We start from the raw sequence: 27,497 nt of genomic DNA on the forward strand, positions 1-27,497 counted from the left end.
ATGGCTGTGAGGGGGGCATGTCAGCACAAGTCTAATAAATGGAGGAGAGCAGAATGAGTTCCCAGCACAGCTGGAAAATGGATCACATTGTGCTCTTATGTTTGTTAATAAGAAGAACAACAGTAAAATAGATCCCCTGCAGCCAGCAACAATAGACCCCCTGACAACAATAGATCCCCCGGCAATAACAGATCCCCTGGCAACAACAGGCTCCCTCTGCCGCCCCCCCCCCCCCACAACAGACCCCCCAGCAACAATAGATCCCCCAGCAACAACAGACCCCTCTCCCAACAACAGACTCTCCAGCAACAATAGACCCCTCGCAGTAACTACAGATCTACAAACCCTCCAGCAGCCAGCCATAATAGACCCCCTTCATCAACAGTAGTTATTTCCCAACAACAAATGACTCCCCAGAAACATAAGACCCCCTAGCAACAACAGCTCCCCTAGCAGCAAGCATTAATAGACCCTCCAGCACACCCCAAATTCCTTGTCAATACATACAGCCAGTGCTGAAGGTGCTAGAACTGCATTCCCCCCACATTCCTGCTGGAAAAAAATCCCGGTTACACTGATTAAGCTTGGACCAATCTAAATATGCATATTCCATACAGAAAAAAGCACCTGAAAAGCGCAAGAAAAATGCTTCCCTATGTACGTCTATGTATGTTTTCACACTGGGGCATTGTGCTTCCACTGCAGTGTAAAAACATGCTTGCAACATCTTTGGAGCCTCAAGAATGAATTTTTGGTGCAGTTTTTAAGGCACATGTCCTTTAACAAAAACGCCACAAAAGCTTGGCAAAAACACATGCGTTTTTGCAGCAGATCGGTGTGAAAGTAGAATTAGTTTAGTCACTCACATTTGTCTGCAGTCTTTATTCCCTGTTAAGAAATTGCAACTATAGGACAGTAGATATGAGGTTGGGGGTGGCCTATTCCATTCAGACCCCCCCCCCCCCCAAATTTCACCTCATCCAAAAATTTGGAAGAGCCACTAAATGTCCAGCCAGATCATGGAGATGTGGCTATGCATGTGAAGTGCCTAAACCCTTGAGCATTGACTTGTAGCCTGAATGGTGACTGCTCATTTTTTTACTAAATCCCTCGCCTCACCCCTTCAGTCTCCGCCCGTATCACCTGCCTACTGAACAACATATCAGATTGGATGTCACTCCACTTCCTCAAATTAAACCTTTCCAAAACCGAGCTCCTAGTTTTCCCCCCAGCCTGCGCTCCCCCCCCCCCTAACCTCTCCATCACAACCAATAACGCCATCATCAGTCCCACCCCGCAAGCCAAAGTCCTAGATGTCACTCTAGACTCCAATCTGTCCTTCCAACCCCATGTCCAATCGCTGGCAAATTCATGCAGGCTCCACCTCCGCAACATCTCCAAAATACGTACGTTCCTAACCCCAGACACTACTAAACAACTCGTTCACTCCCTTATCTCATGACTCGACTACTGCAACTCCCTCCTCACCGGCCTACCCCAACACAGGCTATCCCCGCTTCAGTCTATCCTGAACTCAGTGGCCAGACTTGTCCGCCCTACCAACCGCTCCGTATCCGCCACCCCCCTCTGTCATTCCCTCCACTGGCTTCCAATTGCCCAACGTATAAAATTCAAACTACTAACATTGACGTACAAAGCCATTCATAATAATGCCCCAAACTACCTCACCGACCTGATATCCAAATACCACCCAACACGTACTCTTCGCTTCTCATAAAACCTCCTACTCTCCAGTTCCCTGGTCTCCTCCTCCCATGCCCGACTCCAGGACTTCTCCAGGTCTTCCCCCATCCTCTGGAACTCATTACCCCAATCCATCAGACTGTCACCTACCCTCCTCACCTTTAAGCGCACCCTGAAAACCCATCTCTTCAGGGAAGCCTACCCCAACCTCACCTAACAGCCGATCTCCTCCACTCCTCCTACCACTCCATCCCCCATAGCCATTTCCTCCTGTACCACTATCCCCTCCCTCCTAGATTGTAAGCTCCAAGGAGCAGGGCCCTCGAACCCCTCGTGTATTGTATTGTTACTGTATTGTCTCATGTACTCTCCCCCACTATAATGTACAGCGCTGAGCAAACTTTTTGGCGCTATATACTGTATAATAATAATAATATAATAATAATACTAAACCAAGGCAACAACCCAAATGCAAACACTGAACATCATGTACCAAAGTATCAACCACTCTGTTACAGTTTCCTCCAATCATATTATTCTTTCATTCTACCTCTGGAGGAGACAGGACAAAAGGCACGATGTGGTTGGCTGCCAGGGACAGACAATTTCATACATGAAGCATAGCATGACTGGACCATGCATGTTCATATACACATCCACACCGCTCTGATCGCCCGCACCTACTGCAGACCTATGCGTTACACACTGCGGCTGGCGCCTTTCTGATGACCTTGCAGCAACTGGGATTGTACAAGCACAGAATAAAAATGTAAATAATGAGATGTAGCGGCATGATTCAACATCTTTACATTCAATTTCTATCAAATTACCCTTTGTTTTACATGCAGTCAAGTCTCACCGGGGCCTGGTAATGGTTTCATGATTCAGTACGGCTTTAATGTCTGGAAAATATATGCGGAAGTGCAGTGAAGGAGGCAGGAGAGCGGGTGTGATTTATACAGGATTATTACACGGGCCCGCTGTCATTTTCTGCAGCACAACTTCTTCATGGCAGGAGCATTAAAGGAGTTTGAACCTTCCCAGGGCCCTCATACACTGGATGTTTAAAGGGTTAATCCAACCCATCATAAAATCATTTCCCATACAAAGTGTGGGCTTCAACTTCACAATAACCATTAAACCCTTTAGGGCTCGTTCACACAAGTGGTTGAGGGGCAGTAAAACACAATGGTTGAGCTGCATTTTTACCACCTTAAACTGCACCCCCTCTTTAGCTGCATAGGCAGTGACCAGGGGTGCACAACATGCTGTGCCTGCAATGCTTTGCAGCCATGACAGGAGTTATACCCCCTGTTGCTTATAAAGTGAATATGGCTGCTCTGATTGTGCCCTGCAACCTCGTGTACAAGCTAGTGACAAAAAATTGTGAGCCCATCCCCACAGATAAACACGCATTGGGGTGCCTACACACGAAAAGGTTGATTGTGCTATACATGTTACATATCACAATGCCCAGTGATATCAATAATTCTAGGGTCTTTATTCACAAGTAGCTCTAAACGGATGACCTGTAGGGGCTTTAAAAACATGTAAAATATAGGGCAGGGGTCTCAACTTTTTAAACAAAGGGCCAGTTTATTATCCTTCAGGAGGCCAGCGGGAGTAGAAATATTCCTGCCATCAGTGGGAGTAAACAGTGCCCCATCTTTGGTACTAGGGGAAGGAATAGTGCCCCATCATTGGTGTCCATTGGAGAAATACTGCCCCATCATTGGTATCAATGGGAAAAATAGTGCCCCATCATTGGTATCAATGGGAAAAATAGTGCCCATCATTGGTGTCAATGGGAAAAATAGTGCCCCATCATTGGTGTCAATGGGAAAAATAGTGCTCCATCATTGGTGTCAATGGGAGAAATAGTGCCCCATCATTGGTGTCAATGGGAGAAATAGTGCCCCATCACTGGTGTCAATGGGAGAAACAGTGCCCCATCGCTGGTGTCAATGGGAGAAATAGTGCCCCATCACTGGTGTCAATGGGAGAAATAGTGCCCCATCATTGGTATCAATGGGAGAAACAGTGCCCCATCATTGGTGTCAATGGGAGAAACAGTGCCCCATCATTGGTGTCAATGGGAGAGACAGTGCCCCATCATTGGTGTCAATGGGAGAAATAGTGCCCCATCACTGGTGTCAATGGGAGAAATAGTGCCCCATCATTGGTATCAATGGGAGGAATATTGCCCCATCAATGGTGTCAATAATAGAAATAATATCACATCATTGGTGTCAATGGGAGAAATAGTGCCCCGTTGTTTAGGTCTGTGGAAGGAATTCTGTTCTATTGTTATTTTCAGTGGGCAGAATAGTGTCTCATATCAGTGGGATGAACAATGCCCTGAGGGACAGATAAAAGCAAGCAGTGGGTCACATCTGGCCCCAGGCCGTAGTTTGGGGACCACTGATGTAGGGTATCAGGGTTATCGCTGTTTCATGGTGAGGAAAGGTGACAGAAAAGCACACTCCCAGCACATCAACATTGCTCGCCCAGTGACACATATGTGCAGCATGATTGTTAAAGCCCACCTTTTTGTTGGCGCACATCTGTGTTACTGAGGTGCAAAGGGGCTAAACAGCATGAAAGGTTTACTTTGACTGCAACTTACCTGAGAGGAGCAAACAGGAACTGACAATGGGTTCTTTAGAACATCTAACCTATTCAACCAACCATGCAATAAAGTGTTCTTTCTAATCTGAGCAAAAAAAATGATTAGTGCGTGTTTGGTTGCCACAGGAGATATAATTTCCTTTCCTTCAGTTTTATACATCAATCCCATAGCTTTGTATGCATGTTGCTGCATTCTGCTGGTTTTATCTGTCAAAGGACAAAAGCCCTTTAAAAATGCATGGAGATGCATGGTCTATGGCAAACAGAAAATTACCTTGCCACAGCTGCGGCAATGATGCTTCCTGCGTATCACTGTGAAAGGAGCTTTGCACGCAGTGCACAAACTGCAAGCTTCATCCGGGACCCAGTCAGGAGGATCTGTATTAAAAAAAAAAAAAAAAAAGTATTTGTTAGAGAAGTAATAATCTTATCATCAATAAACCCGATTACGGACTATCTGCAATCTGCAAGCTGCTAATGACTTTCTCTGGTGACATGGTAATGGCCAAGAGGCATTGGCTTGTCAGTACCCGAGAGAGGCCAAACCTGGTCAGTTAGGAAGAAGCAGGCTTTAGGTCTTCATTAAAGCTAAAAAAAGAATGTTGAAATAAAAGATGTACCTGCTAACTAGAAGGTATATACTCACCTCTCCCAGTGCCAGGGCCACCAACAATAGTCTGATGAAGAGAAATCACCCCGTGAATCATCCTTCCTGAATCGGTAATCTCTTGTACACGGTTGTGATGAAGAGGTCGGTGGGATGAATACTGAGTGTCCCGTGGGCACAGAAGTCATCATTTCAGAAAGTGTTGGTTTTTGATGGAGGGTGACTTCACTTCATCAGAGCGGTGCTTGGTGCTGCAGGCAGCAAGAGGTGACTATTTACTTTTGAATTTGCAGGTACATCTTTTTTTGAACATTCTTTTTAGTTGAGATAAATGATATGAGTGACAAAGAAATCCTCATAAAATCAGCACTTCACTCCATATGATCATAGCAATAGGCCAACACATGATAATAGAAATAAGAAAAATAATGAATTAATTTAGGGGCGGCACAGTGGCTTAGTGGTTAGCACGTCTGCCGTGCAGTAAATGGGCCATGGGTTTGATTCCTGACCATGGCGCCTCCTGCATGGAGTTTGCATGTTCTCCCTGTGCTCGCGTGGGTTTCCTCCGGGTACTCCGGTTTCCTCCCACACTCCAAAGACATGCTGGTAGGTTAATTGGATCCGGTCTAAATTGGCCCTAATATGTGTATATATGAATGTGAATTAGGGACTTTAGATTGTACGCTCCTTGAGGGTTAGGGACTGATGTGAATGTACAATATATACAGTATGTAAAGTGGTGCGTAAATTGACAGCGCTATAAAAGTACCTGAAATAAATAATAATAAATAAATAATTTATATTAAATGAAGTATCTTCCACCAAGGTGTAGCAGAGTGAAAAAGAGGATAAAGTTCACCACATAGATCTCTTATAGGGAAAGTCTCTGTAATCCATAATTCTTTTTAGTTGCATTTAGTCACACCAGAAAGATTCAAGAGCACATTTACCATAAAGTCTTGTTCACATGAGCATACTTAAAGCAGTAGTAAACCGTGGCCTTTAAAAAAAAAAAAAAAAAAAAACCCTGCAAGATGACGGCATAATGTGCTTGTGTGCATCACATACTAGCATGATATGAAATGCTAACCTAAGAATGAAGCCCTCCAGCGGCATGCCGTCACTGTACTGCGGTCATTGCATGCATGTGGGAGTTTTGGCCATGACACAGAACACTGCAGGGACGGGCACAGGTATCCTGCCTCTTCAGTCACCGGCTGCATGCAGTGTGATCATCTCCTAAACAGTGCAAGTTCAGGAAATATTCGATGTACCTACAGGTAAGCTTTAGTATAGGCTTACCACTAGGTACAAGTTTAAAAAAAGACTTACTTTCATTTTAAAGTGGACCTTCACCCACCCGTAGAACTTTCTTCCTCTCCATCCACCCCGTTCCATAGAGCTGATATCGGGTTCTCCCTTCTTTTTTTTTTACTGTTTTTTGCTTGAAAGGCTTGGCTTGCCACCCCCCAACTTCCACCATTTCACCTTGGTGAACGACTAGGTGCCTGCTGTGCATCCTGGGATGCATGACGTGGAGTCCCATTTAGTAAGGAAGAGGGGGGTGGGCCTAGTGAAAGTTACACCCAAAAGGGCCGGCAGCTGTGACAGGTACAGCGCTCATGCAGAGGCTCCAGAGAGGAGGATCCCAGCAGCTCAACTCTGGATCTGCTGGCTAGGCAAGTATCCTAACTCTGCAGAACAGTAAAAGGTAAGCGGGGGGGAGGGGAGGGGGTTTAGTCGAATTCATGTCAACTGGGATACAGCAGATGTATGGACACAGCCGCTTCTCCCGATTTTATACCCATGTCTCTGAACACAGAGTGTTGCACCCACACAGGAATAGGACTTTCTGCATGTGGATGCATGGAACACTTGGGCATCCCATGAGGACAAACATGGCCCTTCCCATAGTTTTACACTTAAAGTGGAGTTCTGGCCCCCACTACCTCCCCCCAAACAATATTAAAAGTCTGGAGCTACAAGTACTGTGGCTGCTGATTTTTAATAGTAGGGAACTTACCTGTCCATGCATCCGGCGGTGTCCTCACCAAGAGCTGATTCTTCAATTGGCTGTCAGGTGCTGGCGCAACCATCTTGCAGCTTCACCGCCGGTTTCCTACTGTGCAAACTCAGCCAGAAGTTAGAGCAGGTACCTACTCCCCCCCTTACCCCCAAAAGGTGCCAGATGTGGCAGTGGGGGGGGGGTCAGGAGGCAGAAAAGCAAAGCTTCCACCACTTCTGGGTGGAACTCCTTTAAGTACGCCCTTGTGAAAAAGGTCTAAGAAAAAAAAATATTATGGACTACATCATTTAAGTAATGCCCCGTACACACGATGAGAATATCGGACGAACGTTCAGGCGTTTTTTTTCGCCTGCTAGTCTCACATCGAAAGTGAAGAAGTTACTAAAGACATGAAAATTCTCCTATGAAAGAAAAGAATTTCGAAAGTGATGTCATGTATTGCGGTGTATTTGTATTGTATTTTCAGACGACTACTGTACTGATTAAACGAAAATCGTACGATCTGGTATCGTACGAGAAAAATTTTTGCGCTTGTCCCTTCGGATATTGTCGTACGAATTGTCGTGATCGGCTCTCAAAAGCTGTGTACTAACGATCCGATTATCGGGCGATCGGTCCTCGTACAAAAATGTTCGTACGATTTTCTTTATTGTGTACGAGGCATAAGAGTCTTTAAAGTAAAATCTAACTCAAGTGCAGTGCTCATAAAACAAAAACGAAACTCATATCAGTCCAGTATGTGTGTCTGTAGTAGAATGTCCATGCAAGCAAAGGAACTCCGCTGTGACCTTAGATTGTACACCCCTTGAGGGATAGGGACAGATGTGAATGTACTATATATATTATATATACACATATACACAAATACATACATACATACATACACACACTTCCTCTCACTTTCTGTTTGGATATGGGACAGGAAGTAAAGAGAAATCTCCCAAATGGGACACACATGGTGAAACAAAATGGCATAGGGGTTATAACCCTATCTCTATCCAAAACAAAAAAAAGGTTTTGCCTATTTATTTATTTCAGGTATTTATATAGCGCCGTCAATTCACTCAGCGCTTTACATACATATTGTACATTCACATCAGTCCCTAACCCTCAAGGGGTGTACAATCTAAGGTCCCTAACTTACATTCATACATACACATACTAGGGACAATTTAGACAGGATCCAATTAACCTAAATAGTGGAGGAATTTGTCGCTGAGAGGAGATAATAACCAAGTGGTCTTAAAAGATAAATTAATAAAACACATGAATAAGAAACATAAAATCGGTCCATAAAGTCCACGGTATTAGTACTAGCGGTAGCAGCTCTCCATAGAGTGAAGCGGACTGTGTAGGAACATAAGGTAAACAAAAGGGGGCGCCAACCTAAGTGCAGTATATATAAAACGGTTTATTGTTAAAATTAGCTAAATAGCTACTCACAAAGAAGCAATGTAATAAGGCGTTGATAATATGTCCTCAGGGGGGCTAGTATAGGGGCTGATGGTGTCCAGTGATGCCCGGGTCCCAGGAGAGAGGAAGTCTGGAACCAGAGGGCAACCAATAGGGATGCAAGGATGGGGCTGTTTCTTCAGACCTCTGGTTGCCCTCTGGTTCTGGACTTCTGTGCGTTCCATGCTGGTTAAAGGTGCCTGTCATGGCATCCACCGCCGACAGTCCACCACACACTTCCTGGGACCCGGGCATCATTGGACACCATCAGCCCCTATACTGGCCCCCCTGAGGACATATTATCAACTCCTTATTACATTGCTTCTTTGTGAGTAGCTATTTGGCTAATTTTAACAATAAACCGTTTTATACATACTGCACTTAGGTTGGTGCCCCCTTGTGTTTTTCCAATTAACCTACCAGCATGTCTTTGGAGCGTGGGAGGAAACCAGAGTACCCAAAGGAAATCCACACGGGCACAGGGAGAACGTGCAAACTCCAGGCAGATGGTGCCGTGGCTGGGATTTTGAACAGACAACCCTAGTTCTGCCAGGTCTATAGTTTTACTTTAATTTGAACCTGGTAATTCTGGCACCTCCTGTCCTAGGGTAACAACTGTACTGAGCAGTGTTGTCAGTCAGCCTAGGACAGGGAGTGTGTGTTAGAACTACACAACACCTCCCTCTCCTCTCCATAACAGATGAAGGTGCTTTGTGTTGCACTGTGATAGCAGAAAACAATCCTAACTGATAACAGTCCAGAGGCAGAGAGTACATTCATCTCACAAGATCTCTGGCTGGATGAACAGCTAGTTTTTTTTGCACTTGTCAAACAGATATGACAAAATACTTAATGGGACCAAATAAGAACAATTTATTATTCTAGTTTACGCTTTAAATACTTCACTAAAGATGGCGCCACCATTGTGGGAAATGTCTGTAATGTGACTGCAAGCTCTGTGCATACATCTGAGAGAAGCCACGAGCGCTGCGGTGAGATGAGATTTGTTTTGCACACATAACGGCCGCCGTGGTTGTCAGGAAGAAAAATGTTTATTTTCTTGTTATTTTAGAAAAGCGTAGCTGGCTGCAGATTGAAATGGAATGGCCCTGCTTCAAACCATAAATTACAAATTGGCCGGCGTAACAAAGCTGTATGTTTCATGTTTCTCTGTAAAAAGTTTCTAAACACCCCAACAGATAATGCCGGCCCTGGAGTGACGCATGGCATGGCCTTGCATTACCCCGACCTGCGTCCCGTAAATCCGGCTGCTTTGTACGATTACTGAGCAGTCTATTGTTCAGTGGGAGGTTCGGCAAGCATTATTCAAACACACAAGCAATAAGTACAGCTGCTTACAGTGGATAAGGAAGAGGGGAATACAAATAAAGAGGAAATATGTGTTTCAGCGGCATCTGGGAGATCAGGCCCACACACACACCTTGTGCTTTAGGGAATTCAATTCCTACATTCCCTCTAGCAGGCAGTGAAATAAATGAGAATACCATGTACTAGAGGATGCCTCTTCTTCAGAAACTAGGTCCTGCTAATAGGCCCCTGCCAGCATCTCTTAGCCAGGCTCATGAACCCAACCTGTCAGCAGGAGTGTTTATGACTACGTGCCGTACTCAACGTTACCCATACTTCACGATCTGCGGGATTTAAAGCTGTCCTACTTTAAAAGGACACAACTGCTATTTCACATGAAGCAAAACTGATACTCTAGGTAAAAAAAAAAATACATTTAAAAAAGGCCTGGGGATCAGACAAGTCCTGTCTGGAGAGCTGAAAGGCTGCAACACAATCATTAATTGAAACAGCTTTGTAGGAAGCGTAAAACTGGGTGAGAAACAGCCAAACTCTGCTACTAAGTACAATGGCCGCACCCCCTGGGATGACACATTAATCACTGGCACCCTCTGGGAGATTGCACCCATCTGATATTCATTTGTGTTTTTTGAGCCTTGGATCCTGGATGGCATCTAGACCGCTGGCTCCCCCTGGGGGATCTGGATTGCATAACCTGGATATATTGGCTGAAATACTACTATTTCTGGTGGCGTTCTTCAACAAATCTGTGTTCTGGATGCCCAACCCCAGATGACCTAATAACATCTATTAAATGCGCAATATTAAGCGCTATCTGGTTAGTACATTCTACAGCTATATTTATCACCGAAGTCACCATACTATGATTTAAATATCTAAGAGACTGTCACGACTCATCACCTAACTGTATTATTGTTGAATATTCATTTATTACGTGAATCATTTTGGCTAAACAGACAATATTTAAGCACACTTTGAGGATATTGTTGAATAACTTAAGCGCTGCATGGTATATGATATTTGAGTCTTGAGGCATCCCATTCTAAAACCTATTCTAAAATGGGGTGCCTCAAGGCTGTCCATTTTAAAAGGGCACCGCATTTAGTTTTATATAACGCAACATCCACACATGTAGGACACCCAACATTAGAGGTGATTTATTCTTCCAAAGCAAATACACTTTTTCACACTGGTACTGAGTAGTATTCCAATGTTTCTCTTCTCCCTCAGTTTTTATCCATTACAGAGCTAATGTGACTCCAGAACTGATGGAGAGGGTCAAAATAGGATGCTGTGTAGGCAGCTGACATCCTCCTTATCAGTTGATGATGTCATTGGTTGTCAGGATTCCGGCAGCTAGAAGGTGGTAATGGTGCACAATGAAAACCTGTGGCTTTGTGTAACTAAAAGGCAGGCTTGTTCCACCCGCTGGCTTGTATAAGTTTTGCCAAGGTACCCCTGAAGAAACCTCAAGGCACCCTGGATGAGAAAGGCTGTTATAGGGCAACCTAGGTTTTGGGGGAACCTGAGCAACCTACAGAGGTGCAGCTTGCATACAGGTACATGACTGCTCCTTGAGGTTCATATGACTTGACAATTTTTTTTTTTTATGGGTCGACAAGGATCCAAGCTCATGCGTGAAATCATCCACTTCCATATTATATATGTAGAGAAGAAAATTCTGGATGGCAGCACTCCAATGGATCCACTTTTGATACTTAAAAAAAAAAAAAAAAAATCACAGACATTGGGGAACAAGAGTAAGGTTGATATGTTATGTGAGTTAGCGCTTACGCATAGCCTCATCTCACCGGTATTACAAAAAACAATTATATTATGCTCACAGCTGTTGATAATTAAATCAGAACCAGCCTGTTCTCTGGGATGTTCGCGCACAGCTTAATAGAAAATCTGTCTCAGACCTCCATGTTCAAACCCCATACATATACATGGTTTTAAAAACTATGCAGATACTTTAAGTACAACATCCCCACCAAACCTAGTGAATATAAAGAACTGCATATCATATACAAAAATATTTACAAAACGAAACCCATCTGTATATCTATTATCAACGCACCTAATCACTCTCCACTATAATCTGACCCATAAAGTAGCACCCAGGGAACTGTGTGCACCTCTACACATATATCATTCCTGAAAATGTGTGAAATCCCACTAAGACCTTTTTGTCAGCATGTTTGTAAATAGAATATCCAAAAAACTTTGCATTTGCAAAGCAACTTGAACACAGCCCCCCTACAGGGTCTTTTAACTCTCTCAATTCTCTGCATGCTCAAGGCTGCGTGGTCACCTCCATACACACCATTTAAATGGTTAGTCACATTAGTAGAATGTTTCTTCTGTATGTCATATACGTGATCTTGGAGGTGATCACACAGCCTCCTGGTCGATCTACATACATACTGTATATGGTAAATTTAGCATGTGATTAAATAAATGACACGCCTCGTATTATAGTTGATGAACTCCTTCATTCTATATTCTTTGCCACTATTTGTGGAGACAAACACCTTCAACCTTTTTAAATGCAAACAGCAGGGACAATCTTTTGCACCACACAGAATATACCCTGAGAGTGGTCTGGTTCTGATTTATCAGCAGCTGTGAGAAACATATATTTGTTTGTTTGGCTACTGATGAGATGAGGCAATGAGTAAGCGCCAATGCGTGAATGCTCTTGGTTTTTTTTTTATATATCAAGAAAAGTAGATCCATTGGAGTGCTGCTATCTGGATTTTTCTTCACTACATTGACCAGTTTGCAAACTGGGTGAGCACCCCCGATGAGCAGGTGTGAGAAGTGCGGATAAGCAGATGGACCTGGAGCAGCAGCTCTTTAGTTTTCATATTGTACATGCTTTGGAGATTTAGAAGGAAACCTATCCTTTGATGAACCCAGTAAAGTTGAACTCGTGTCAAGTGCACGCATCCATAATGTCCACACATTATCTTCTGGAATGCTCCAGTAGTCCCTCACCCCACTGTTGAATAATCACAACCTTCAGTTCTACATTCAGAGCTGGTCCCTATTACAGGCAAGGCCCTGAACCTCTTCAATGGAAAGATGGCAAGAGGGCATGGCAAAGCACTTGTTAGGATGGTGTTTGCATACGGAGAACCCAAGGATGGGGCTTGTGAGCCACTTAGATTAGAAAGGGTCTTATCTATGAAACAGGGGTATGGGACTACCAACACCCTTTCCACAGGCTACAAAAAAAAAAGAAAAAAAATCCCTCAAATTTATAAAGCACAACAATATGCGTTACCGATGTGCTAAATGTTCCACCGTTTTTGTGGATATAAATTGGGCAAAAATAAATGGAGTTTGTAGAAAAAAGAAAATCTGGGAGGAGAGTTCAGTCACGTGATCTTTCAAAGTCACATTTCTGGCTCTCCTCCAGTCAGAGTTCTCTCTGTTTCCCTAGGCAGAGAGATCTCCATAGGATATCGCAGCTTTCAGCTGCTTTTTATTATTAGGCTAACCGCAAGGAGAAGTGGCTGGTCAGCTCTAGGGTCATTGGTATGAATCTTAACCACAACACTGCTTGCATGTTCTTATGGTGCCTGCATTGGTGTCCGGTTCTCCTGTTTCCTCCCACACTCTAAAAGACATGCTCCTAGCTTAATTGGCTCGGTCTAAATTGGCCTTAGAATTTGGAAGAATCAGTGTGATATAAGGACCTTAAATTGTAAGATCTCGAATAGTAGGGATTGATGTCAATGTACAATAAATGTAAAGCAGTGCATAAGAAAATAAAATAATGTAGTATTACTGTGAAATATAATAGCAGATAGAGATTACCTGTCCTTTCTAAATAGAACCCTAATTGTTCCTAGCCGGCTGCAGAACTTGCTTGCAAATAAATTGGCTACAGAACTTGCAAAGGAGTTTCAATCCAGCTGATGCCTGTATGTTTTTTAATAAGAATCCAGCAGTCCAAATGAGACACCACTGTTTAGCAGTTTTAGAAAAATGGGGCTATATATATATATATATATATACATACATACATATATATACATACATACATACACACACATATATACATATACACCACTACATTATATTAGCTATCCATACCTTCAAATTCTCCATCGCGGGCCTTGGCAGCTAGCTCTGAGGATGAGATGGTTTCTTGACAGAGAGCACAATCTTCTAAAGCAGAACTCCTCAGGCCTTGGCTCACTGTGAGAAAGAGAAATCATCATTTGTTTCTCCAAATAAGACACCAGTCCTAAGAAAAACTGAAAAACGGCACATTGCATGCTCAAAATGAGCCTCACTTTTCACAAAAAAAAAAAACCCATCCATGTCACCCAAAGCACTATGAGTCTACTTTACATTTCAAACCTGGGATACAAATGATGCTGCCTGGTTGCTTCAGGTAATCTACCATTCTATGTGACACTTTGACAAACCAACAGCTTTTTGGTCTACTTGTGGAAATCTTCTGAAACTTCTTCTTATGAAAATCAATTACAGCTGACCTCCATTCAGCTTATAGCAATCCACCTTTGCTGGCTCTCCCTGTTTGCCTCTAATGCTCATTCTGTCTACAGGACTTACCAGAGGGGATTACTTACCTCTTCCTTGCTCACTGGCAGCCTGCAATTTCCTTCATATTTGTTGCAGTCCTAGAATGTGGACGGGCCCTTGATGTCCTCATGTACAGAGTCAGACCACTGGGTTCTGTGTTGCACATGACAAAGTCAGTGATGGGGAAGCTGTACCACCTTCAAAAAGTCTTTGTGGACCAGTAGTCTGATGGGGAGGAAGCCTGTGAGAGTGAGAAGTAAGGCATTCCATTCTGCCTACCCCATGCCCCCTAGACTAAACCAGTATCAAAGCCATGCTGCACGGTGGGCAGGTTTAGCTCTCTAGAGTTCAGCTTTACTTTGCTGTCAGCGTGTCCTTGGGAAACATTTCTTTACTTTCTGACTTGAGCACAACCAAAGTGATAGGAGTGATCTCCAACGTAAGATACATCCACTCTTATACAGGTGTCATTGGTACAAATGTCTTCACTGGATAATCTTCCTATTCCCTGCTCCAGTGACAGCCAAACATTTAGTATTTTCCCACAGCGTTAGACCCAATGACAGTGGTCACAACAACAAATGGAGAGAGTGAATCCCACCAAGTGGTGACAATGGCATCAATAAGAAGCATGAATGGGCTCTAACCCCACCAAACGTTGTCTAGAACCCAAAAAATGGCTTTACATACAATTAAAAGTGGTTTCAAACCCTTACATATACCTATTGAAATGACTGGCCTCAGGTCATACAAAGAAATCAAACAAATCCTCCTACTTAACATGTTACTAAACCCACAACAGTAAAATCAGTCTGTATATGCAGTAAAGCATGCTTGGTATACTCACTGTGGAACCTAAGGGGTTAATCCTCTGCATTGTGTAAAAACATTGTTTGATCCTGACTTCTCTGATCCTCCCCTTCTTCAAGTGCCCCCCTCTTATCTCCTGATAAGACATATCATGTGGAGTCACTCTGCACATGCTCAGTTTGGTGTGCATCGCTAGAGAGGTTTTTTTTTTTATCTTGGGAGAGTGCATGTGATCAGCACAGGGCCAATCAGCGCTGTCCAGACAGAGGTCAGGGGTCCTGTATTTTGCTAGAGCAAAATGAAAACTCCTCCTACATGTTTTAACATGTGCTCTGCTGGACACTGAAAAAAAGTCACAAGACTGCTCTAACTACTGATAAGAAAAGGCATTTAGCAGTTTTATATTTACTAAAATATTTGCACTTCCATATTCTGTGTACTGTGGGAGACCAGATATAGGGAATGCAGGGTCCGGGGTTTAGTAACACTTTAAGTTGCACCCAGGGGCGGACTGACCATTTGGAAACTCGGGCAATGCCCGAGGGCCCAGGGTCAGTAGGGGGCCCCATGAGATGCCCCTGGCACCTTTTTTATAGGCTTTTTTGAGTAAGGACACAGGGGCCCCATGATCCCCTATTGCCCGGGGCCCCATTAGTTGTCAGTCTGCCCCTGGTTGTACCTGTTTGTCTGCAACCCTCTGTTCTCTACAGGTAAAGTGCAGAATGTATATAGCTTGTAATTTGATCTCCCTGCCCCCTGCTTGCAGAAAGCTCATACACTCTGCAGAGCTCAGTGAGAGCCGATTGGAGGGATTGGACCCCCCCCCCTCGCACAGCACACAGGAACAAAGCTAAAGCGGTCAATCACAGGCTGTGTGCTGGAACTCCCTCCCCTGTCAACCTTTTAACACTTGGGGTCTCATGCAGATAGCAGAGGAATGAGGCAGCAGACAGAAATGACACTAAGTGCTTTGGACTGAGACAAGTGCACACTATAGAGGGATATGCTTTCCCCATTTTCATGTCAGAGGTTTACAACCACTTTAAGCCACACTGCATGTGCACTCCCATGTGTACATCAACCTATATCCCAGTCTGTGAGCAGGAACTACTCTGATTGGCTGGCAGAAAATGCAGTCAGCTATGTTCAGTGATCATTGTGTAGACCCTTGTTAAAAAGGATGAGTCCCACAGCCTCGAGGGAGCTTGTGGAAGCAGAGGATCAGGTAAGTAAAATAGTTTTTTTGGGGGGGTTCCAGATCTAGATGAACATTTAAACTTTGAAGTGAGTGGGAAGCGCCACTGCAAGGGAGGATTTTTACTTTGCCTGGAGATAGGCTTTAAATAGCATTTGAAGCCAACCTCTACCATGACAATTTCTGTAAGCCCTCCCCGTTTTTAACCATTATCAAACAAACTTAGTTTGCATTAGTTTTGCAGCATTTCTTAGTATAAAACACAAAAAACTATTTTAATTAAAAGTACATGTAATCCCTGTCTTCAAAATGTGTCGCAAAATATTTTGAAAAAAAAAAAAAGAATCATGAAAAAGTGTTTATTTACCTCTTCTGGTTCTAGATAGCTGGCTGCTGCTTTCTAAAATATCACCACAAGAGGGCAGCGTGTTTCAGTGGATTTGAACCAGACATGTAATTTATGGGAACCCACTGCAGCACAATTTAAAGTATTTGAAGTTTACTTGAAATCCATCACCATTTCTAGAAGGACTCTTTTCTAGAAGAGCAGGTTATTTTAAAATTGACAATCTTCTGAAAATACTAAATACAACCGCTCTATCGCAGCACCTGTGCTGGCTCCCATTGTCTGCTGGTTGCAATTCCAACACACCAGTACAAGTCTCCTTCCATTTTAAAAAGTTACTGTATTTTTCAGCTATGTCCAACAGGATTTGACAATTACAGTCACATGGCTAAAATAACGTTTCTTTGCCTTGTCCTAAAGCTTTGTGAATTGAGCCCAATGTCATGCTTGAGTCTCCAATTATCAGCATGCTCTGCCGCCTCCCTACCGTCTCCACAACTCCTCTAGTGCTGCTCGTCTTTTGTGTTACTCCACTCAGGCATTACTGTTCCTCCAAGTCTTTAATGATTTCCTGTTATGTGCCTTTACTTTGGTCAATCTCCAATTTAAGTCAATGCACTTTGATCACTGTGGAAGTAGAAGTCCCATCAACTAATCTTACACCTGCGCCCACCTCTGTTCTCAGCCCTATACTGACAAGCCTGTAAAGGAATCCTGGAAAGAGGTCTACACTTGCCTAATCTAAGGCTGCTCCAGTCTGGTCACGTGATGGCTCCCAGCAGCGGCTTCAGGGGAGAGGAGAGTCAGTGGAGTAGGAATAGGTTTAACCTTTTGGCGCCGTCCGAACGCGAATGTGAGGTCCCCCGGCATCTGGGCCTAGATGCTAAGCAGCCGCACATTTGCGTTCTATTAAACGCATCTTGCGAGCTCCCAGCACACACGTTCGGTACTCACGGAAAGGTCCCGATCTCCTCTTTCGATCGGGACCTTTCCCGATCATGTGACCGCCGTGACAGCAAATCACGGCTGTCACATGACTCTAAAACCCCACCCCTCCTCCCGACTTCTGGAACCCTTAAAGGGCCGGGAGGCGCCGGCACCAAGGGGTTAAGCTTAGTTAGGTTTTGACCGGATTTCCACTTTACCCCATCTACATACAGGACCGTCAGTACAACTGTATTCAACTTCACAGAAGGGGCGATACTTTGATGAAAACAGGGGAAGGGGGTTGTAGGGAATCATGAACATTCCTTAGAATATACCTCCTTGGGTTTTAAGACCAATCAGACAACTCTGACATCCAAATATGAATTACTTTATTGGCTATGTGCTCAATACATTTATTGGTAATGCGTTTCGGCCATCAGGCCTTAGTTACTACTATGACTAAGGCCTGACGGCTGAAACATGTTACTGTCTTTGTACTGCTTTTGACCACATAGCCAATAAATTCCTTCATATTTGGATGTCATTGAGTTGTTGGCTTGGATCTTCCTTATGCGCGTTATGGAGTCACTGAAGACTGGTCTCCGGGTTTTCCAACCCCTACTCGTTTGAGCGGTGCCACTTACCTTTTATGGATACCTCCCCGGTTTATCCTGTCTGCAAATGAAACTGCACTTGTGTTGGCAGCTACTAGATGGACTAAGGCCCTTTTCACACTGATATAGTGAGGTGTGCCTGCACCGCATGTGCGGCGCAGTGTACTTACAGGTTTTGTGCGGGTCAGCTGCACTTTCCCATTGACTCCTATTATGTCCCTTGGTTTGTGTGCACTTTCAGAAAGCACACCAAAATTGCAGGACAAAAAAGAACTCTATGGGAAAGAGCAGCTGACCTGCACCAAACCCACGGGTACGCTGCGCAGGCACTGCAGGCAAACTGCACTACATCAGTGTGAAAGGGCAGCAAGGGTAAACAGTGACATTAACCAGATTTACTAAGTGCAATGGTCTATACCAGGGGTAGGCAACCTGCGGCTCTCTACTGTTGTGGAACTACATTTCCCATGAGGCATTGCAACTTTACAAAACTAACAGTTACAGCTATGACTTGCAGAGGCATGATAGAACTTGTAGTCCTGCAACAGCTGGAGAGCCGCAGGTTGCCTACCCCTGGTCTATACAAAGTTGTTTGAACATTTTTATCAACTAAAGAATTGCTAATACATTATCAGACGCATGAGAGGCCTTCCAGATGACTGAGGACTTTTGTGAGAAACATGCATTTCAAACAACGTCTGTGTGCATAAGCCCTGCCATATGCCTGATGAAAACCATCCCATGTTCTAACTGTACTTCCACAAAACGTGTAAAATAAAAACCTTAAGTCAGTGTGGCCGGGGTGCAATATATACTTCCTGTTAACGCCTATGCATTTAGAAGAATTTAAAACAACAAATGAGTTACCTTTTTTCTGCTTCCCTTTGTCATCTATCTCCTGTTTGGTGGCCATGACTTCAAACAAAGTCTTTAGGATACTCCTTAGGTCACTTGCATAGTTTGTCTGCAACTGATCAGCAACACCTGAGGATGACAATGAGAACAGACACTTCTTACGCGATCAGGGAACAGTACTGGGCATCATGTAGAAATGTCCGGAGGTGAAACCATTTTGCATCCTCCCAAATGGGCAAGTAACAATATGGCCTCATTCACACCGTCGATCATTTTTTCAAGTGTTTCTTTTAAGTGTGTTAGTGTTTTTTGGAGCAGAATTGCACGTTTTTACAGCTTTCAAGCATTTTTTCAAATAGACATTTTTTATGTGGCCAATGGCAAGCTAAAAAAGGGATGTTTGAGCTGCAAACACTCAAAAACGCTTCTGTCAAGCTTTTCAGGCATTTCCATTGACGTCTAAGGGAACAAAAACACTCCATTCTGCCTGAAAAGTAGCTTGCGTATGTTTTTGAGCGACAGGCGTTTTGCTACAAGCGACTGAATGCTGAGATGTGCGTAAGATCTACTGAAAACAATAGATTTTTGCTTGCTGAGCGTATTTTTAGCGTCGAGCTACAAGATACAAAATGTTCAACTGTGAACGTGGCCTTAACAGACATGGTTTTTATTAATGGTTATTCAGGCAGCACAGAATATTGGTTGCCAAGCAGAAAAATGACATTTTTGGACCTAAACGTAAGCGATTCACTGCTGTCCGGTACTAGTTTAATTATAAAAAAAAATATTATATACAGTATATATAAAATATGTTATATGTGGAATAAAGTTCCCTCTGCTGTATGGAAATTAGGATTCACTTAGAAGTTTATTGAGCACATTAATGCACAAAGCTGTACTATGCATTTTATAAAAGGTCACACAACTCCTTGGTGACTTCTAATATTCATAGTTATGCATCGCAAGGGGCAAGTAATGCAGGTAACATGTGAAAGCAATCTAAGCACTAAGTTCATCCAGCAAACACAGCAGCTGTGCTTCAATGAGAAAGTCCTCTTGGTTACCCACTGCAGCTCAGGCACACGTCTCTATACATTATCACACAAGAGGGTTATTCCTGCAGTTAATTTACTAAAACCGGAGGATGTAAAATCTGGTGCAGCTCTGCATAGAAACCAGTCAGCTTCCGGCATCTGACTTTGGTCCGACTTTACACTCTCTGGATCAAAGTCGCATCAAAGTAGTGCAGCGCCCATTTGTATGGGTGCCATTGAAAAGAACGACTTGTGATTTGTTACGCAACTTTGAAGTCCCACAAGTGTGAATGGAGCCTTAAAGAAAAGTGCATTTATCTTTATGCCAGCCCAGTGCTGTACAGTTTCTCTCCTGAAACCTAGCACACAACACACTGATGAAGGCCAATACGCCTGGAATAGCTGTATGCAGTATGGAGCCTTGCTCTTCAATCTCTCTAAAGCCCTCACTGGACTCTACCAGTCTGAACAACCTCAGACCCATCTCCCTGCTCCTCTTCAGCTCTTCTACATCTGTGTATGCTGCTACCCCTTCTTAACCCCCTACAGTCCAGCTTTTGCCCCCACAATACTCTACAAAACTTAAATGACTAACTGCTAAAACCAATGAACACTTAATAATATTACTACTAGATCCTCCTGATGCCTTCGATACAGCCGACCGCCCAATTCTCCTCCAAAAACTTCACTCTCTTGGCCTGCACAACTCTGCTCTTTCCTAGTTCTCTTGCCTATCCAAGTGCTCCTTCAGTATCACCTACAACTCCATCTGCTCCTCTATTCTTCCTCTTTTTGTAGGATCACCCAAAGCTCTGTCCTTGACCCCCTTGTATTTTTTATCTACACCTCCACCCTTGGTCAGTTGATAACCTTGCACAGCTTCCAAAATCATCTCTAGGTTGATCAATATGGATGTCACACCACTTCCTAAAACTCAATCTTTTAAAAAAGGAGCTTATAATATTTGCTGGAACCAGCTGCTGCAACCATTATTAACCACTTGTGGTCTGGCCACCCGCAATCTGCTGCAAAGTGGCCAGCAAAGGCAAAGCGACGTAACCGTATGTCGCTGTCTGGTTCTGGGTTTCAGACAAGCGTGCGTGCCCCCTGCCCGCCTACTCCTGATTTGATTGTACACAGCAGGAGGCTGTCAGCAAGTCCAAGCCAATGTTTCATTGCTGGAACCTGCTGCTTGGTTGTGTACGATTACAGCCCAGAGTTCTATGTGGACATTCAACACAGGGCTCTATACAGAAGGAACAATCTCTCAGTTTCTCATCCTTGCTTTGCAGGGATGAGAAACTGAGAGATCATTAGTAAAAGCAGCACACATTACACATAGTTAGGCATAGATTTAACCCCTTGATCGCCCTAGATGTCAACCCCTTGCCAGCCAGTGTCGTTACTAAATGACAATGTATAGTATTATCAACTGTATTAATGTCACTGGTGATGTCAGTTGCAGTTAGCCAGTCCCCCCCCCCAGCGACAGTTAGCATCAGATTGCCTGCTACACTATTGCTGTCCCATTATAAGTCGCTGATCAGTCAGTTCCCCCCAGCAACAGTTAGCATCAGATTGCCTGCCACACTATTGCAGTCCCATTATAAGTCACTGATCACCACCATTAGTAGTATATACTAAAAAAAAAACAACAAAACTTCAGCATATAAAATTTGGAGGCGCTATAACTTCCACGCAAACCAATCAATATACACTTATTGGTATTTTTTTTTAATCAAAGACATAGCAGAACACAATTTGGACAAAATTTATGAAGAATTTTTTTTTTAATTGGATATGTTTTGTTTTTTTTTTAATCTTTATATCGCAAAAAATACAAAACCCAGTGGTGATCAAATACCATAAAAAGAAAACTATTTGGGTGAAAAAAATTACATAATTTTGTTTGCATACAGCATTGCATGAGCATGCAATTACCACTTAAACTAGCGCAGTGCCAAACGGCAAAAAAGGCCTGGTAATGAAGGGGGTAAAATCTTCCAGAGCTGGTGAAACATAACTGCTGTTTTACCTATCAAACGATTTGTATTTTTATCATCTTCTGAGATTTGCATGGCTCTGACAGATGCCTTGGCCAGGTTAGTAAATTACCTGGTTTCTACTGAAGCAATACAGCTTAGTCAACCTTCTGCCCCTAACCTGTGATTGGACAGTGTAAGTGCAGCAGGGTACTGCCAAGCTTTTCAGAACTAATTTTCCTCCAGTCAGTATGCTCCTTGTATATCTGAATGAAGCACATGTGATTAGATCCTACAACTGTTCATCCCTCTTCCAGTGTAAGTTCTGCTGTATAGAGGATGAAGGCTTCATTCTCTGGTGTATTTGGAGCTGACTTCAAGTAGACCTCGAAGGGCTTACTGTGAGCAACTGCCGGTGGGAAGCCCCATACAAAGGAATGAGAAGTTGACAGTACCCACAGCCATTCGCAGCTGTTTACATAAAATCAGACATGCAGCAACTACCTGTGGATGATTGGCCCAGGACACAGACTGTTTACATTCAGGGCTGATCGTCTCCAGGTATGCTCCTCGCTGCATAGGCCAGTTATAGTTTGGGGTGGATGCCATTTGTTTTTACTATTGGTGAATTGGTCAGGCCGTGCAGTAAATGGGTCATGGGTTCAATTCCCAACCATGGCGCCTCCTGCATGGAGTTTGCATGTTCTCCCTGTGCCTGCGTGGGTTTCCTGCGGGTACTCCGGTTTCCTCCCACACTCCAAAGACATGGTGGTAGGTTAATTGGCTCCTGTCTAAATTGTCCTAGTTTCATCCCTGGCCATGCGGGATCTCCTGCACGGTAGGGGTTGGGGAAAGACCTGGCAACCTACCCTGTAAAATAATTGCTAAGAGAATTCATGGAAAAAGTCGCTTACAAGTGACAGTCCATGCAATCGCCAAGGGTTGGATACGACTGAATGGATAGATAGTCTAATGTGGCTGCCATTTTGGGTAAGTAGTTTATTTCTTTACAAAAATATGAGGCCAATCATCTTAAATTTACTATACAAAGGGTTATTTAACTCCAGTACCCCTCAAATGCACATACTCATCTTTCCTTTAACCCACCAATCTTGCTGATCTAGGCTTTGGCCCATGGTGCAATTAGGTTAAACCTTGTCCTAGCTATATAAAGAAAAATATATGTTTTATTCACTCCCTGCTTAGAGCAGCTAATGAAACACAGTCAGAAAAGCCTCCATAAACTCATTCACCTATAAATCAATGTATATCTCTGGTTGAGAATTCATGGAAAAAGTTGCTTACGAGTGACGGTCCATGCAATCGCCAAGGGTCGCATACGACTGAATGGATAGAGAGAGAACTGGTCAGAGGAAGCATTGGACACCATTGCTGCCATTGTGCTATTGCTGGGTGTCCCTATACCTTCAAGGAGAGATGGGCTCCCTCTAGGCATACCTGCCCTTAATCTATCCAATATTTTATATGTTCTCCAAATTTGCATACTCTAAAAATGTAGCGAGTTAGATATACTGGAGTGCCATGGAGTGGCCTCTGCAACCTGCTACATTTGCAAATGTGTGCAACCTAAACCCCTTGTTTATATGTGAACTGTTAGCGTAATTTAGTTTGTTGCAGGCTGGCTGGTAAGTGAGCTGGGAATTTATAATTGTTTTACGACATGCGTTGCCCTTTCATGTGCTCCTTGCAGCAAAGACCAGTTGGGGTGGTTGCCATTTGTTAGTACCAATCATCCACAGGTAGTCCCTGCATATCCGATTACAAAAGAACAGCAGTGAATGGCTGTGGGCATGGTCAGCCTCATATTTGTGGGGGGGGGTCTTCCCACTTACCCTACTGTGTTTTTCATGAAATCATAGTCGATCCAAACGCATATATGAATGAGGCTTCATAGAGGCCGATACCAAACCAAACGAAGGTTATTTACATTGGCTGCATTTAAAAATAGACGTACGGATTTTTTCCCCCAGAATACAGAGCTGCAATAATTGGTGTTAGTTTTATATCTGCCGGGAGTTCAGCTTTAAATGTTCATTTCATGCGGAATATAATGATTCCAGAACAATGACTAATTTATTTTTTATGTGAACATAATTTAAATAATAAATAACAAACACATGAAAAATAACTAATGGTGTCCGTGGATTGGTGCCAACATATTCTATATGAATGTGTGTTGATCAGATGAGTGAGAGGATAGAATAGCTGTATAGAGCTCTGATGAATGGAAGGGAGACAAACCTGAGATGCAGACAAAGAGCCGGTGAATGAGGTCATTACTGCTGTGGAAGCGGGATCTGATCTTTTCTCTGGACGCAATCTTCGCAGCCTGCAAGGCCAGCTGTATTTCCTCCTGATCAATGTCATCCGATGAACAGGAGCTGGTCATCAAGCTGCTGGGAGAAGACACAGAGGTAAGAGAACGAGGAACAAGGAGAAAAATGAACGGTGAAAGGCAGCCAACACTTGTAGCAATGCGTTATTAAAGATGATACAGAAAAGGTCAGCCGTGTTCCCATACGCGGGAAAAGAGAAATACAGATTTCTATCGCAGAGTAAGAAGTCTGACAGATGCCCGTTCTCAGTTGTCACTCTGAGACGTGAAGTGACAATCTCACAATGAGATGCCAAGGCAGCAGATTGCTTTCCAATAACACCAGCGCTTACCTCTCAGCAGAAACCCAAATCCATCCACATCCAAGAACAAAACTTTCTACAAAGTCACAGCCAGGGTTAGGATACTCTTCACCATTTCAAATTGGAATTTTTTAAAGGAGCATTCCACCTCCATGTATGTTCTCAGAAACAAAATTTAGTATATACATAGTAACCAGAGAGACGTGCTGACTCACTAATCAATTCTGGCAGCGAAATGGGGCGCGTGGGAGGAACAAGACACTACAAGTGCATCAGATTCCCAGCAAACAGATCTGCCAAGGTAACAAAGGGACCTAAATCAAAGTTCGCTTCTAAAATAATAAATAAAAACAGGACTCAGTGTCTTACAATCACATATGTGGAAGCTACACTCTTCCTCCTCCACCCTAAGGCCCCATTCATGTGATATTCAAGAGATTCTGCATGTCGCATAGGGCAGCCTATTTACTTGAATGGGCTGCCCTATGCGTGTTGGTCACCCAAAAAGAAGATACTGCTCCTTTTTGGGTGACATGCTTCGTGCGATTTGTAAAGGTACGATTCGCCGTGTGATCATGTCACTCGACAAGCTTTGTGCAATTTATAAAAGGTACGATTCGCCATGGGATTCTGTCACTCGACAAGCTTTGTGCAATTTATAAAAGGTACGATTCGCCATGGGATTCTGTCGCTTGGCAATTGAGGCAGAATCGCATCGCATTTTGGGTGCCATTGAAGGATAATGGCTTCCAGATGCATGCAGTGCATTGTACTGCAATTGCCCAGCGATTTCAAATAGCGGTGAATCTGCCTGCAATTTCAATTGAGAAGTGTGAATGGAGCCTAAGGCCTCATTTGCACAGCTTATAAAAACTGCGGTGTACAGATACATGCAGGGCTTGGGGAAGGGGGATGGTGTGTGTATGTGTTTGTTTGGGAAGGGGGGGTTAGAGGTAAAAATGAAGCTCAACCACCTGGTTAATTGGGACACAGTCGCTGCTCCCAATGTGACATCCATGGGGGTGTGGGTGCACAACCCCAAACGCATCATGGAGACCTTACACAGGGTACAGATTCATGTGCCCCATGCGAATGAGGCCTTACTCTTCTACCATGGTCTTCTGTATCCATTGTTGACCACCCTATAGAAGTTTTAATGCAACAGGGTGGCCACTCTATATATACACGTAATTGCGCACTTATGGGTAGGGGGCGCGCTTTGACAAATGACAGCAGAAACCAATCAACGGGTGCCGGCCAATGGATGACTGCTGGCACCCACTGATCAGTGAGAAGACACACCGGACGGAACTCTGCATACATCAACAACGCAGAGCTCAGTCCTGTCAGCGGGGATATGCTGGATTTTTGTTTCCCTGGAAAGCAGGGAATAAAATCCAGCGTATTCCTTAGTAAAAACACCTAAAAGTAAACACATAAACACTGGCTAGGCACACAGCTCTTTGATCGCCCTAGAGGTTTGACCCCTTCCCAGCCAGGGACATTAGTACAGTGACCGTGTATAATTTTAAGCATTGATCACTGTATTAGTGTCACTGGTTCCCACAAAGTGTTAGTTAGTGTCAGATTGTACGCCGCAATATTGCAGTACTGCTATAAATTGCTGATTGGCCCATTACTAGTATGAAAAAATAAATACAAATTCCAGTAAATGTCCCAAAGTTTGTAGACGCTATAACATTTGCGTGAACCAAACAATATATGCTTATTGGGACTTTTTTTTAACCAAAAATATGTAGCAGAATACATTTTGGCCTAAATTTTTAAAGAAACTTGATTTTTCTTTTTTAAAAAATGTATTGCATAGGTTTTATAGCAGAAAGTAAAATATATATTTTTTTTATTTTTTCAAAATTGTCGGTCTTTTTTTATTTATAGCACAAAAATCAGTCTGTATATGCAGTAAAGCATGTCTGTTATATTCCCTGTGGAACTTAAGGGGTTAATCCTCTGCATTGTGTAAAAATGCTGTTTGATCCAGACTGCTCTGATCCTCCCCTTTTTCCAGTGTCCCCCTCTTATCTCCTGATAAGACATATTGTGTGGAGTCACTCTGCACATGCTCAGTTTGGTGTGCATTGCTAGAGAAGTTTTTTTTTTTTCCTTGGGAGAGTGCATGTGATCAGCACAGGGTCAATCAGCAGTGTCCAAACAGAGGTTAGGGGTTTTGCATCCTCCTGGGAGCAGAAATAAAAACGCCTCCTACAAGCTTTAACCAGTGCGTTGCTGGACACTTCTAGTCACAAGACTGCTCTAACGTCTGATGAGAAAAGGTATTTAGCACTTTATAATTTACTAAAATAATTGCACTTCCATGTTGTGTGTACTGTGGGGGACCAGATATAGTGAATGCAGGGTCCGGGGTTTAGTAGCACTAAGCTTTGGCAATAAAAGCCGATTGGTTTCTATGCACAGCTGCAGCAGATTCTGAGCGCACTAGTTTTAGCAAATCTCCCCCTATGCGTCCCATCAGTACAGACATTACTGCTCACAGCCATATGTGAATCCTGCTGCTTCATTATATACAAATAAATTTAGCTGCCTTGCAGTGCCAGCATAATAGATATATTTATTATAGAGGTCTAATCCTGAAATCAATGTAACTACAAGCAACATGTCAGCATGCAGAATCAATCTGATGGTGTAAGCAAAAACAATTATGTGTCATTAATAGGATTTGCAACTTCAGATAATTAGTCATTTCAGGCAGCTGACACAGACACTTCTGTTCCCTGGACTTCAATAG

At 43.4% G+C, this 27,497-nt stretch overlaps 1 protein-coding gene across 4 annotated transcripts in view; it reads right to left on the reverse strand.

Moving 5' to 3' along the window:
- The window catches only part of ZFYVE28 (zinc finger FYVE-type containing 28), a 371,188-nt gene that overhangs the window by 16,094 nt on the left and 327,597 nt on the right, over window positions 1-27,497 (reverse strand). For 2 of the 4 annotated variants that reach the window (XM_089691531.1, XM_089691528.1), the window contains 4 exons: window positions 24,335-24,486; window positions 19,069-19,185; window positions 13,854-13,958; window positions 4,607-4,710 (listed from right to left, as the gene is read on the reverse strand). In XM_089691531.1, coding sequence (XP_089547657.1) covers window positions 4,607-4,710; window positions 13,854-13,958; window positions 19,069-19,185; window positions 24,335-24,486 — 478 coding nt within the window. Of the gene's footprint in view, window positions 1-4,606; window positions 4,711-13,853; window positions 13,959-19,068; window positions 19,186-24,334; window positions 24,490-27,497 lie in introns of all 4 variants that reach the window. The other 2 variants (XM_089691530.1, XM_089691527.1) reach the window with 1 other exon arrangement.

Source organism: Staurois parvus, unplaced genomic scaffold (genome assembly GCF_062004578.1).
Source record: "Staurois parvus isolate SC_StPar_1 unplaced genomic scaffold, SC_StPar_1.0 ptg000564l, whole genome shotgun sequence".
NCBI classification, from domain to species: Eukaryota; Metazoa; Chordata; class Amphibia; order Anura; family Ranidae; genus Staurois; species Staurois parvus.